The 15545-nt window shown below is 38.4% G+C and overlaps 1 protein-coding gene across 3 annotated transcripts in view; it reads left to right on the top strand.

The window, feature by feature from the left end:
• Positions 1-15545, top strand: part of EED (embryonic ectoderm development) — a 35754-nt gene that overhangs the window by 9533 nt on the left and 10676 nt on the right. For all 3 annotated transcript variants that reach the window (XM_021926402.1, XM_021926403.2, XM_021926404.2), the window contains exons 4-8: positions 1647-1712; positions 3149-3274; positions 4277-4358; positions 11281-11372; positions 13181-13314. In XM_021926402.1, the coding sequence (XP_021782094.1) occupies positions 1647-1712; positions 3149-3274; positions 4277-4358; positions 11281-11372; positions 13181-13314 (500 nt within the window). The remainder of the gene's footprint in view (positions 1-1646; positions 1713-3148; positions 3275-4276; positions 4359-11280; positions 11373-13180; positions 13315-15545) is intronic.

Below are 15545 nucleotides of genomic sequence, written 5' to 3'. Positions count from 1 at the left end.
AGGTTGTGATGATATACAGGATCTTCAGAGGTCTTAAATACTATTATAAAATATTAATAGGTTTTTGCTGATGTGACTGACTATAAGCTATGAGAAAAATGGGACCGGGCACAGTGGCTTACGCCTGTAATCCCAGCATTTTGGGAGGCTGAGGCAGGTGGATCACCTGAGGTCAGGAGTTCGAGACCAGTCTGACCAACATGGTGAAACCCTGTCTCTACTAAAAATACAAACATTAGCCGGGCATGGTGGCGGGTGCCTGTAATCCCAGCCACGCGGGAGGCTGAAGCAGGAGAATCACTTGAACCCGGGAGGCAGAGGTTGCAGTGAGCCAAGATCACGCCATTGCACTCCAGTCTGGACAAGAGTGAAACTCCGTCTCAAAAAAAAAAAAGAGAGAGAAAATGGAAAGGAATTTACAAAAGTTTAGTATTACAAAATTGTATATGGTGTATGTATAGTTTTAATTTTAGAGTATGTGACAAATGAAAAGAGGTATCATACATGTTAAAGTTAATATTTGATTATCTGCACCCATGAGAAAATAATTCATTAGGCAAATTGTAGACTTTTAAGTATGTAACTAATATGTAAATACTCAAACTATCCAAGACTTATTTTTATTTGAATTTTTATTTTTTATTTTTGGCGACAGTCTCTCTCTCTTTTGCCGATCTTGGCTCACTGCAACCTCTGCCTCCTGGGTTCTGAAGGATTCTCCTCAGCCTCCCATGGAAGGACCACAGGCGACACCACCACCCAGCCATCATCTTTATATTTTAGTGTCTGTATCAACGCGTTAACAGGAGGTCTCTTCGATCTCCTGACCTCATGATCTGCCTGCCTCAGCCTCCCAAAGTGCTGGGATTACAGACATGAGCCACCGTGTGTGGACTTTTTTTTTTTTTTGAGAGCCTGCCAGGCTGGAGTGCAATAGCTACCCCGGCTCACTGCAACCTCCTCGGGCCTCGGGTCTGGGTGATTCTTCAGCCTCAGCCTCCTGAGTAGCTGGGATTACAGGCGCGTGCCACCATGTTTAGCTAATTTTTGTATTTTTAGGAGAGACAGGGTTTCAGCACATTGGCCAGGACGGTCTTGATCTCTTGACCTCGTGATCCGCCCGCCTTGGCCTCCCAAAGTGCTGGGATTACAGGCATGAGCCACCACGCCTGGCCTAATTTTTATTTTTTAATAGAGATGGGGTTTTGCTGTATCGCCTAGGCTGGTCTCAAACTCCAGGGCTCAAGCGATCCACCTGTCTCAGCCTCCCAAAGTGCTGGCATTAAGTGAGCCACTGTGCCTGGTCTCCAAAAACTTTTTAATTATGAATTAAGGGATGATAAACCACAACTACTTTGGGGTTTTTAACTTTATTCACTTTGAAGAGTTGGTGCAATCAAATGGATGAAATATAAGTTTAAAAGTTTGGAAATCAAAACCATTATTACTGGAGTATTTAATATACTCTGTGTATTATGTAAAACATTCAGCTTTATAATGGCTTCTTTAAGCTCACAGGAGGTATTTTAAAGCAGTAGTTTCTATAGTATATTTAAAATATGGTTGTGATTAAAATATGTTTAAAAGTTGGAGAGAGTATGTTTCTATACTTGAGATGAAATTTACTGTATTTTTATTTTCTTTAGGTTACCTTGTACGAATGTCATTCACAAGGAGAAATCCGGTTGTTGCAATCTTACGTGGATGCTGATGTATCCTTTCCTGGGTTTTTAATATCTTTGGTCAAAGGAATTTCTTTTCTTTTTTTTTTTTTTTCCCCCGAGACGGAGTCTCACTCTGTCGCCCAGGCTGGAGTGCAGTGGCCAGATCTCAGCTCACTGCAAGCTCCGCCTCCCAGGTTTACACCATTCTCCTGCCTCAGCCTCCCGAGTAGCTGGGACTACAGGCACCTGCCACCTCGCCCGGCTAGTTTTTTGTATTTTTTTAGTAGAGACGGGGTTTCACCGTGTTAGCCAGGATGGTCTCGATCTCCTGACCTCGTGATCCGCCCGTCTCGGCCTCCCAAAGTGCTGGGATTACAGGCTTGAGCCACCGCGCCTGGCAGGAATTTATTTTCAATAAGTGCACCAAAACTTTTATAAATTAATCAATTCCCTAAAGTTAGTGTCCTTTCTTAACCTATTTCTTCACTATCACCCAAGAGAATCCTGGTATCTAGTTTTCCTGACCCTTAGAAATCCATTGTGGTATGTGTCAACTCAGCTAGGCAAAAAGAAAAAGAAGAAAATCCATTGTGGGACTGATGTGCTGGTTGGGTGCAGATGTCTAGAGAGATAGGAGCGTTAGAAATCTAGTAATAGAAAATGTTAGCAAAGACTGGTTAAAACCTCCTTTTTCTTTGACGTTGTCTAGAATATATCATTTCATTGTAGTTATAATGATGAACTTGGGTTGTGACTGGTAGTCATTCCAAGTATTTGATCAGTGAACCCTAGGAAGAAAAAAAAAGTTTAGGAAAAATAAAATATATGCATATTATATATATATAATATATAAAAAATAAAATAGGAAATAACATATTGCAAAACAGGTTCATAAAGAAATGGAAAAATTTGAAAAGCCCAAGAGTTAGAGCAGTAAAAGCTAAATAATAGGATATTTCTTCCAGATCAATTTGAAAAACCTAGCAAACAAGGCAAGGCAAGGACATTCAGTTTTCTCTGAAAGATACTAAAATATGACCTGTTGTTGTATTGAGAATATCTCACAAAGAAAGAAGTGGAAAACTGAATTGTTCTTATTTAGATATTTATAGACGTATGGGGATAGAGCAGAGGTTAAACTACAGCTTGCAGGTTGGCCACCTGTTCTTGTAAAGTTTTGTTGGAACACAACCATGCCCATTCGTTTGTATATTGTCTGCAGTTATTTTGGTACTACAACTACAGAGTTGAGTAGTTGTACAAGCAGCTAAAGAGTAAACAAAATTGAGTGGAGAGACTAATTTTGTTTGATCATTTGTTATGGATTTTAGACCTCAAATTACCATTGTATATATTTGGTTGTATAAGGAAAATTGAAAACTTTTGTGTCAAAACCTTTAGCAGTTCTTTGTAAATTTCTATTATAATTATTGACATGTTTCTTTTTCAAAAACATTGTGTTTCTTAACTGTGGAATTTCTTAGGCTGATGAAAACTTTTACACTTGTGCATGGACCTACGATAGCAATACAAGCCATCCTCTGCTGGCTGTAGCTGGATCTAGAGGCATAATTAGGATAATTAATCCTATAACAATGCAGTGTATAAAGGTGGGTTTTTCTGGTTGAATTGTAGATCTGCTTCTTTTGAATCCACAACTGTAAAAGCTTGTAATGTTAAATTTAAAACTAATGGTATGAATGTAACATTTCTGATTTGATTTGTACTTTTCTTACTGCTCTCTTTAGATGAATCTTTTGAGACCTTTGTCACATTTGGGTAATGTAAATTGAGGAATAAGTGGAGAAATGTTAATATTTGTAGTGTTTTCTTTTTAAATAATTTACCTCCTTCACCCTTGTCTTGGTTTGCCTTGAGAGGCTCTAAAGGAACAATAAGAGCGAGTCCATTTTCCAAGACACCTAAACTGGAGGGGGGTTGTCAAAGGGACTTTGTAAGGAACATAAAGATGAAGCCTAGGAAGTTGATAAGAAGAGAAGTTTTTCAAATCACTTTCATCAGCTGTTTTTAACTGTGGGGACACATCAGAATTACCTGAGGATCTTTTAAACCCTACACATATTGGAGCCTCCGCTAATCCGATCAGAATATCTGCAGGTGGAGTTTTGAGCATCTTTTTTTTTTCTGCTTTTTTTTGTTGTTGTTGTTCTTAGACAGTGTCTCACTCCTTTGCCTGGGCTGGAATGTAGTGGCATGATTATAGCTCACTGCAGCCCGTCTCCTGGGCTCAAGTGATCCTCCTGCCTCAGCCTCTCAAGTAGCTGGGGCCAATTTTTAGTTTTTTTTGTGTGTGTGTATGAAGATAGAGTCTTGCTACATTGCCCTGGCTGGTCCTGAACTCCTGACCTCAAGCGATTCTGCCTTAGCTTTCCAAAGTGCTTGGATTAAAGACATGAGCCACCCACTGTGCCTGGGCCCCCCCCTTTTTTTTTTTTTCCTTTTCACTTCAAGTTTGTTGGGTGATTTTGTATGCAGCCAAGGTTGAGAACCACTACTTTAAGTGAAACTATTTTTACGTTCTCTAAAGATTTATGAAAAAGAAAGTACTGATTTTGAGATGGGAAACTTGAAATGTTTTAAATTTATTGTAGCACTATGTTGGCCATGGAAATGCTATCAATGAGCTGAAATTTCACCCAAGAGATCCAAATCTTCTCCTGTCAGTAAGTAAAGGTAAGAGAAGCAAATGTTTCTTTAGTCTGTGCAGTTTGTCAGAATTAAGATGGAGTCACTAATGTCAAGAGAACCTTGACAAATAGGAAAAGCCATGAGAAGAGAGTTCACATGGTTGTATGTCTGATGATAATAACTCACAAAAAAACACAGCCACAACCTTGCACAAAGGCCATCACAACCTTACACAGAAAATACTGCCAGTAAGTGCCTTTCCACGCTCAGACTGGCATCACCCTTGTTACTGATTTTGTGGCCAATCTTATTTCAAAACAATTATGTAATCCTTCTCATTTTTTTTCTTTAAAAACCTCTGTCTTTCCTTTACCTCTTGGAAAACACACATAATTTACTTTGGCATGTACATTCTCATTGCAGTGCTTTATTTCCATATAAACATCTTTGATTTTAGAGAGCCTGTTACTTAGGTTAACAAGTCCTGTTTTATTTCAAGTCTAGTATCTGATAGTTATTTTTCCTGATCTCTCTTCTCCCACTCCCTCCAGTAGGCCCCAGTGTGTAGACAGATAGTGTTCTAAGGGGGAAAAAGCCAAATTAAAAAAATTTTTACAACAGTAAATTTTAGTAGGAAAATCCCAGGCTATGTTAGCATATCCAAATCATTCTGTCCAATCGTGTAATAATAAATACTACATATTAAAATTCATATTGCTTTTTTGTTTTTTAGAAAAGCTTTTGTTTTATAAAGGATTCCTTATAGAATTTCTTAAAAATGCTAAGTTTTCCGGGATAAGTTATTTGAAATATTGCCATAAAGGGAAAGCACTGCATTTTGGAAATCACTACCTTTAGGAAGAGTTGATTACTTTTTCTTGTCTCTTGATAAACACTAATTGGGGCTCAGATATTTCTGAGCAAGTGTATAGGCCATAATGCCTCACTTGTTCTAAATATTACAACTTTTTTTTTTCTTTTTTTTTTTTTGTTTTTGAGACAGAGTTTCACTCTTGTTGCCCAGGCTGGAGTGCAATGGTGCAATCTTGGCTGACCGCAGCCTCTGCCTCCCAGGTTCAAGCGATTCTCCTGCCTCAGCCTCCCGAGTAGCTGGGATTATAGGCATGCACGACCGTGCCAGGCTAATTTTTGTATTTTTAGTAGAGATGGGGTCCCTGACTTCAGTTGATCCGCCTGCCTCAGCCTCCTAAAGTGCTGGGATTACAGGTGTGAGCCACTGCGTCCTGCCTCACTTTATTTATTTATTTAGTTTTGAGACAGAGCCTCGCTTTAGCACCCAGGCTGGAGTGCAGTGGCTCTATCTCGGCTCACTGCAACCTCTGCCTCCCAGGTGCAGGTAGTTCTCCTGCCTGACCCTCCTGAGTAGCTGGGATTACAGGTACCCTCCACCATGCCTGGCTAATTTTTTGTATTTTTAGTAGAGATGGGGTTTCTCCATGTTGGCCAGGCTGGTCTCAAACTCCTGACCTCAGGTGGTCCACCCGCATCAGCCTCCCAAAGTGCTGGGATTAGAGGTGTGAGCCACTGCGCCCAGCCCAATATCACAACTTTTAACCCTAGTCATCCCCTGTTGTGTCAGTAAGAGCATTTTTGAAAATGAGATGTTTGAGCATGAATAAGAATTTTGCTGCAAATGATACTATCAAGAAAGTAAAAAAGTCTATCCAAAAGGAGAAAAAATATTTCTAAATCATTCTAATAAAGGACTTTGATTTTTAGTTTTTGTTTTTGGAGACAGGGTCTCACCCAGTCACCCAGGCTGGAGTGATCATGGCTTACTATAGCTTCAACCTCCTCAGCCTCCCAAGTAGTTAGGACTACAGGCACGTGATGCCACACCTGGCTAATTTGTTAAAAAATGTGTTTGTAGAGATGAGGTCTTACTGTGTTACCTAGACTGGTCTCAAACTCCTGGCCTCAAGCAGTCCTCCTGCCTCAGCCTCCTAAAATGCTGGGATTACAGGCATGAGCCCCGATTCTCAGCTAATAAGGGACGTGTATCAAGAATTTTTACAGCTCAACAATAAAAAGACAGCCCAATTTAAAAACGGTTGTGAATGACATTTCTTCAGAGAGCATACACAGATGGCCTCTGACCACATGAAAAGATATTTAACATATTAATCATTAAGGAAATACAAATCAAAACCACAATGAGATACCATTTCACACCTACTTAGGGTGGCTGTAATAAAAACCTTAGATACTAACAAGTATTGACTGGCACAAGAAGAAATCAGAGCCCTCAGGCACTGCTGGTGGGAATGTAAAATGTAACTACTTTGAAAAACAATCTGGCAGTTCCTCAAAATGTTATAGTCACTAATCCTAGGTGTTTACATATGTATATATATCCTAGGGTTGTGTGGGTGGGGGTGTTCATATGTATCCCGAAGAGAAATAACATGTCCATACAAAAGCTTGTACAAAATTGAAATCAAGGAATAATTTTTTTTTTTTTTTTTGAGACAGTCTTGCTCTGTCGCCCAGACTGGAGTGCAGTGGCATGATCTTGGCTCACTGCAAGCTCTGCTGCTTCCCAGATTCACGCCATTCTCCTGCCTCAGCCTCCTGAGTAGCTGGGACTACAGGCACCTGCCGCTACGCCCGGCTTATTTATTTATTTATTTTTGTATTTTTAGTAGAGACAGCGTTTCACCATGTTAGCCAGGACGGTCTCGATCTCCTGACCTTGTGATCCGCCTGCCTCGACCTCCCAAAGTGCTGGGATAACAGGCACGAGCCACTGCGCCCGGCCTAGGAATCATTTTTACAGCACTGTTAATTTTCACATGTATTACTACCTTTGGGGTATTTATGTGATGCATTTATATTCACAGACAGAATGAACATTGTTGTATTTGAAGCTTATATGTCTTTTCTTTACATTCTTTTTTTTTTTTTTTTAAATACTGTTTTAGAGACAGGATCTCACTCTGTCAACCAGGCTATAGTAGAGTGTTGTGATCACATATCACTGTAGCCTTGAACTTCTGGCCTCAAGCAATGTTCCCACCTCATCCTTCTGAGTAGCTGGGACTACATGTGCACACCACCATGCCTGGCTAATTTTTAAAAATTTTTTGTAGAGATATGGTTTCATTATGTTGTCCAACCTGGTCTCAAACTCCTGGCCTCAAAAGATCCTTACACCTTGGCCTCCCAAAGTGCTGGGATTACAGGTGTGAGCTATTGCACCTGGCCTGCTGTACATTCTTTATTAATGTTTAATATAACATTGCTCAAATTATAGCTGTATAATTTTTGAAGAAGGACTATCATTCTATAAAATTGTGCATGATATATGTAGTTATGTTTTTGGCTTACTGTAAAAATCATAAATCTCAGTCCCCTTTTAATTTTTTAATGTGAGTGTGGTGAAGGGAAAAGCTAGTATCTTGTTCTGTGGGATAAAATTGCTTATGTCAAATCTGTATTTTATCTCAAAAGTGTATTTCCAACAAATTAGGTTATTTACAGAAAGTTATTTGAGATAAATATGCTTAAAATATTTTTCAGGCCACATAAATATTTCTTAACTTACTGTCTTAGTCCATTTTAACCTGGCATTAGAGAGTAAGAACAAGAAAATGAACTTCAAGCCTTTTTTTTGTTTAATAATTGGAATTAAGTCATTCATAAAGGTGGCACTCTCATGACCTAACACTTCTCATTAGATCTCATCTCCCAACACTGCTGCATTGGGATTAAGTTTCCCAACATGCTTTTTGGGGGGCTCATTTAAGCTGTAGCATTCTGCCCCTAGCCCCCAAAATTCAAATCCTCACATATAAAATACATTCATTACATCCAATAACCCCAAAAGTCTTAACTCCTTCTGGCATCAAGTCAGGGTTACATCTCAATCAGATATGGGTGAGACTCAAGGCAGGATTCCTCCTGAAGTAAATTCTCCATCTGTGGGTCTGTGAAATCAGGCATCTTACCTATTTCCAAAATACAGTGGTAGGATAAGCATAGGAGAGACAGTCCCTTCCAAACAGGAGAGAGGGGCAAGAATAAGGGTAACTGGTCCCAAGTAAGTCCAAAACCCAACAGAACAAAAGATTAAATCCAGGGCACCAGAATAATCTTCCTTGACTCCATGTTTTGCCTTCTGGGCATGCTGGGTATGGGGTTTGGGCCCCAGAGGCCTTGGGCAGCCCCATCCTTATGGGTTTGCCACATGCAGCCCACGTAGCATCTTATGAGTTGGAGTCGGCTGCCTGCAGCACACCAGGGTGATGGTGTGCCCTGGTAGTTTAGCAGTTCTGGCATTTGGGGGATGGCTTTTTCCCCCATGGCTCCGCCAGGTATTGCTGTAGTGGGAACTGCTTTGTGGCTCTGCCCTTCTGAAAAGTTTCTGCCTGGAGCCCCAGACTCTTTGTGATGTCTTTTGAAATCTAGAGAGGAAGCCATTCCTCCACAGTTCCTGCATTCTCTGCATCTGCACACTTAACACCACATGGACACTGCCAAGATTTGCTGCTTATACCTTCAGAAGCTATGGCCTGAGCTATACCGGAGCCCCCTCAAGCTGTGGGGTGACCAAAGAGCACTGCCTTGGAATAGGGGGAGCAAAGTGCTGAAGTGGCCCTGGACAGTGAATGTAGAGGTCCCATGGGTACTACTCTGGAAACCTTGTCCTCAAGGTCCTAGCTATGTCTTGAAGATCTCTGAAATGCCTTTGGGGTCATTATCCCATTTCTTGGTGAATAGAACCTGCCTTCTATTCCCTATTAATCTCCTTAGCAATTAGTCACTTAGCCACATCCTTAATATTCCCTCTTAAACATGCTTTTTTATTTTATATTTTTTTTGAAGAGGCAAGGACTATGTTGCCCAGGCTAGTCTTGAACTCCTGGGTTCAAATGATCCTCCCACCTCAGCCTTCGAAAGCGTTGGGATTACAGGTGTGAGCCACCACACCCAGCCTGCTTTTTTATTCTTTATGTGGCCAGGCTGAGAGTTTACAAATTTTTCTGTTTTGCTTTCCTTTTTAATTACAAAGTTTACCTTTAGATCATTTCTCATTTTATGATAAGCAGCCAGAAGAAGCCATGCATCACTGTGAATGCTTTGATGCTCAGATTTTTCTTCTGCCAGGTGTCGAATTCATTGCTCTTAACTTTTGCCTTCCACAAAGTCCTAGGGCATGGACACAATCCTGTCAAGTTCTTCACAACTGTATGGCAAGGATGGCATTTATTTATTTATTTATTTAAGTTTTTTGAGGCAAGGTCTCATTCTTGTCACCCAGGCTGGAATGCAGTGGCACAACCTCTGCTCCCTCACCCCCTCTCCTGCCCTTTTTCTATGAGACAATTCAGCATGAAGGCCCTCATCAGATGCCAGCACCATGCCAGCGATCCTTCCACCTCAGCCTCCCAAGTAGCCAGGACTACAGGCACGTGCCACCACACCCAGCTAATTTTTGTATTTTTTGTAGAGATGGGGTTTCACCATGTTGCCCAGGCTAGTCTCGAATTCCTGAGCTCAACTGTCCACCCGCCTCAGCCTCCCATGCTGCTGGAATTACAGGCATGAGCTACTGCACTTGGCCTGGCTTTTTATTTTATTTTTTTTTTAAGACAGGGTTGGTCTCTGGCACCCAGGCTGGAGTGCAGTGGCGTGATAATAGCTCACTGCAGCCCCAAACTCCTAGGCTCAAGTGATCCTCTTGCCTCAGCCCCCCAAGGAGCTAGGACTACAGGTACACACCACCACACCTGGCTAATTTATTTTTTGTAGGGATGGGGTCTCACTATGTTACCCAGGCTGGTCTTGAATTCCTGGCCTCAAGTGATCCTCCTGCATCAGTCTCAAAGTGCTGGGATTACAGGCATGAACCATCACACCCTGCCAACAGGGATACTTTTTACTCCATTTTCCAATACCTTCTCATTTCTGTCTGTGACCTCGTTGAATGGTCTCAGACAGATCATTCAATGTTCTACCATTGTTCTACCAACATTGTTCGACCAACATTCTGATCACAACCACTTAAGTAATCGCTAAGAAGATAAAGGCTCTCCCTGCAGCTTTTGTCTTCTTTTCAGTCCTCACTGGAATTACCCTCAATGCTCCACTCACATCAATACAGGCTTTTTCTAGCCTGCTTCTCCAGATTCTTCCAGCCTCTCCTTATTACCCAGTTCCAAAGTCATTTCCACATTTTTAGGTATTTATAGCAATAGTCCCATTTTTGAGTACCAACATTCTGTCTGAGTCCATTTTATGCTGCTATAACAGAATACCACAGACTAGGTGACTGACTGATGGATTCATTCATTCATTTCTTTCCTATTCCTATTCCTAGTGAAGCTCAGGCTTCACTAATTTTAAAATTTTTTGTTGAGACACGGTCTTCCTATATTGCTAGGGCTAGTCTCAAACTCCTGGACTCAAGCATTTCTCCCATCTTGGCCTTCTGAAGTGCTGGGGTTACAAGCATGAGCCACCGTGCCTGGCTGACTGGGTAATTTATAATGAACACAATTTATTTGGCTCATGGTTCTGGAGACTGCCGGTATCTGGTCAGGGCATTCATGCTGAATCGTCTCAGCAAAAGGGCAGGAGAGAGTGTGAGGGAGCAAGAGATTGAATTTATAGCCTCAGGCCCTTTTATAATCAGTATTAATCCATTTGTGAGGATGGAGTCCCCATGACCTAAGTACCTCCCATTAGGCCCCAGCTCACACCACTATTGCATTGGGTATTGAGTTTCTAGCACATGCTTTTGGGGGGACCTATTCAAACTGTAGCACTTACCTAGCTAATTCTACATCTGATGTAAATATTTTAAGTTGCTATGTAATATGGATTCTATTTTTAGGCTTTACTGTGCATAGCTTTCATCTAGACTTTAGTAGTTTTTCTTTCACAAGATGTTGAAAGTTCACAGTAAATAAAAAATATTCACCTAATTTTTGTATGTTTATATTAGATCATGCTTTACGATTATGGAATATCCAAACGGACACTCTGGTGGCAATATTTGGAGGCGTAGAAGGGCACAGAGATGAAGTTCTAAGTGCTGTAAGTTGAAAACTGCAGGGCAATGACTTTCAGGTTTACATAGCTGTGAACAGTCTCCATGAAACTCTTTCCTTGTAAGAAAACGTGTTTGTTTCATGTAGCCTGTCAGGCAGACATTCACTTACGTTTGACATAGATTTAATCTCCAGATGAAGGAATAAAACAAAGACTATATTTATTTATTTTTTAAATTACTTGCACTTTATCTATACCAATCCCTGGATTCTCATGAGAGCACTATGATCTTGTTCCTTTCCTTTTAATCTAAAATCACTAAGTTAATGTTTGTTTTGCTGTTTTGCAGTTATTAAAGAAAAAAAATTAAACTATGTAGCCATTAAAGTACTTTTCCATCTTTTCTTTGAAGTTGAAACATAAGATTTTTGCTTTTTGGAAGTGTTTTATTGTGCTCACACTGTTTTAGGTAACTTATTTCTAACCATTCTTTTTGGTTGGCATGGTATAATACAAGACCAATAGTTAATTTTGTTTAAAGATAAATACCACCTTTATATTGATGTATTATAATCCATTGGTCTATTATACAAGTGTTTTTAGTCAGGTTTCAGATTTTAACATTATTTTAGCTTATGTTCCATATTTAACTCATTTAATTCCTGAAATTTCACACCTCTTAGGTTGTTTTCCATTAAACTGTGTAAAGGGGCACCATATTTTATAGCATGTAACATGTTAGTTGAAGGTACTAAAATATTCCTATGTTGACGTTTGGATTCCTTTGTGAGAATCATACCTTCCTTGGAATACCTTGTCAACCTGGATTTCCTAAAAGTTGCAGTAGCATTCTACATCTGGCTTTATGTGTGTAAAAGCCAAGTGAACTGTTCTTTATTAATAACTCCAAATTAGTGGTATTGTCTCTAAGGATGTCTTGTTGCTGTTGACAGTGAGGTAATTAGAAGTAGCACATCTGTGGATTCAGTAAACATCAAGCCTAAAGTTCTTAGGCTTGTATAAAATGGTACTCATAATTAATTCAAAGGCTGGATTAACATACAATATTTAGGTTAGTAAGGAAAATATACTCCTTCAATAGAACTCTCTACTGTTTTTTCTTAGAATGAGAGCAGGAGACAGTATATAGCTCTTCTGTTAATACAGGAGTTCACTGATAGGTGGATAGGTGTGTGAGATTTTCATTACTCATTTTTGTGCCTTTCGCTAAATTAAATAGCATCTCTGAGCCTTAGTGTCTGCCTATGAAATGAGGTTATTACAATAGATGATCTGTTGCATGCCTGTTAAAAATTAGTAAACAGCAAATGAAAAAAGTTAAAATCTGTTTTTTATCAGACTTTAAAAAATTCACTTAAAAGTGAACTCTAAGACTAACTTAGAAGTATAAAGTAAAATGTCAGCTCTTTAAGGATTCATGTATTTGCACATGCACGTGTCAGTTTCATTGGTCGGTTGAGTTTGGATAGGAAAAGTAATACACTATTCAGCTCTTCGTGTCAGAATAGTTATTTTACTTTAGTAATCAATTTACATTCAAAAGAAGCAAAATGAATATTTTAGTGTCATTGAATAGATAAAACTAAGATTAAGTAATTTTTTCTTGATTTATACATTGTAAATGCTTATATATTCCGATGGTGACAAACTAATTAAAACTGTAAATCTTGAAAGTAGTAAACTCTGATTTATGGCCTGTTTAGATGAAACCCAAAATGTAGTTTGTATTGTGATTTGAAATACAGTTTTCACCATGTTGCATATTAGGTGAAAATTGGATAAATATAATTTGGAACTGTAATTTATATAAAACTTTTTGGTTTTACATACAGGATTATGATCTTTTGGGTGAAAAAATAATGTCCTGTGGTATGGATCACTCTCTTAAACTTTGGAGGATCAATTCAAAGAGAATGATGAATGCAATTAAGGAATCTTATGATTATAATCCAAATAAAACTAACAGGTAACAGTTGTGGTATTTAAAACAATTTTCTGTTTTGTGCTGTTGAATATATGTTTTATTTTTTCTCAAAAGTGCTATATAAGCCCCAATATTGAGTTCAGAAGATCGTCTTTTAACTTTAAGGCATAATTTACACGCCATAAAATTCACCCCTTTAAGAAGTCCTTTATTTGCAGTGTTTGTGACTTACTTTTCAAAATCCCCTTTAAATTGTGTTGTCATCTTAACTTAGTAGCACATTTTACTTATTTCTATTTTGGTATGCATATGCTTGGCCTTTTAAGTTAGAAATGTGAAAGTTTTAAGTCACTTAAGCTTATTATGGACTAGGGAGAGTGAAGGACACTTTAGAATAATGTTAACATTTTTTAAATGATACTAATTCTAATTCAGGATGGTAAACCACAGTTTTAAACAATGGAGTTCTTAGCTCTAATTCATGATAATGCTTTTCTCTAAATGATGCTCACTTTATTAAATGGAGAGAATTCAAATGCAGGAGCCTCTCTTCATGGTACTATAGGTTGGGGAATTTTGCAGTTTTCTTAGTATGTTTTTGAAATGTCTCAATTCTTAATGCAGTAACTGTCTTTAGAATCTTACCAGGCTGTCATTAACACTTTCACTGTAAACGTTGTATGTCTGCATGTTAACTTTGTTGGTACTTTTGTTTTAGCAAAGATCTAGAGTTCATTTTCTGGTTATCAAGCCAGATTGTTAATCGATTATTAAATTTGTAAGCATCAGTAAATATTTCAATGCACTAACATTCATCAGACATAAGTGCCCTCTAAGAATTATTAAAAGTTTTACCTTTCCCCTTTAAAACACCAGGAACTAGTAGTACAATGTTAAATTTATATTTTTAGATTATTTTCTAGGTATCTGGAATAAATACAAACTATATTTCACAGTTTTCAAAAAATAACAGTTGTACTTTTTTTTTTTGAGAGAGGCCATACAATTATAATATGTACTTGGCAGAAAACCAATTAATATAATTATAGCAGAATTAAGAATTTATATAAGATCATGAATAACATTTTAATGTTTTAACAAAATATCCCAGAATTTGCATTGGAAAGATTGTTTTGAGTTGATGGAATCCAAAGTGCTTTTTTACATATCTGAGGGAAAAGGTAAAGAGAGGACATATGTATTGCCTAAGACAACTAATTCAGGGCATATTATACTTATACAGCTATTTCTGATTTAAAACTGAGTATATTAGGAATGTTAACTATACTGTTAATTAAATAACTCCAGAATTAGTAGCAGCTTGTTTTGCTTTTTTCTCACAGATATCTCTAATGAAAACAATGGTGCCATTTAGTTTCCTAAATACAGAAATTATTTGGAAAAGTCCTAGGAAATTTTATTTATTTATTTTTTTTTATTTTTTTGAGACGGAGTTTCGCTCTTGTTGCCCAGACTGGAGTGCAGTGGCACAATCTGGGCTTACTGCAACCTCTGCCTCCCAGTTTCAAGAGATTCTCCTGCCTCGGCCTCCCAAGTAGCTGGATTACAGGCACCTGCCACCACGCCTGGCTAATAAAATTTTTTTTGTATTTTTAGTAGAAATGGGGTTTCACCATATTGGGTAGGGTGGTCTTGAACTCCTGACCTCAGATGATCCACCTGCCTCGGCCTCCCAAAGTGCTGGGATTACAGGCGTGAGCCACCACACTCAGCCCCACTTAAGAAATTTTAAATTAGTAAGGTATCATTTTCAGAAATTATTGCTCAAGGCAGGACTCTAGAATTATCTTTAGCAGACTTTGGAATGATGTTTAGTTGTTCCTGGAAAGATGGCTATCTTTTGAAATAGTGTAGGTATGTTGACTTTCATAGACTATTAATGCTTAATTTTTAGGACTGAGTAGGTAGCTTAGCATATTTTCTGTGAGAAACTGATCAGGCCTTTATTATTGGTTAGGGTACCCAGAATTGAAGTGATTAATTTTGGATTATATATAGTAAAAGGCAGGAAACTACAATGTTTGTAAACGAAGTATCTTATCATAAGACAAAAATAAAATTTGTTAATAATGGGGAAAAATAAAAGTGGAATGAGACGTTAGCTTTCAATAAATAGATAAGGTGGTTGGTTATGTAGGAACACAGAGGAATTAATAGTCTTACATTTTGTTTTTCCAAGTTTTATAAATCCAAAAATGAAAAAGAATATGATTCTACTATAATTTTTTCTTTTAACTTTTTACATTTCCATT

This window comes from Papio anubis, chromosome 12 (genome assembly GCF_008728515.1).
Source record: "Papio anubis isolate 15944 chromosome 12, Panubis1.0, whole genome shotgun sequence".
NCBI lineage: Eukaryota > Metazoa > Chordata > Mammalia > Primates > Cercopithecidae > Papio > Papio anubis.
This window is presented reverse-complemented; position numbering and strand designations above follow the sequence as displayed.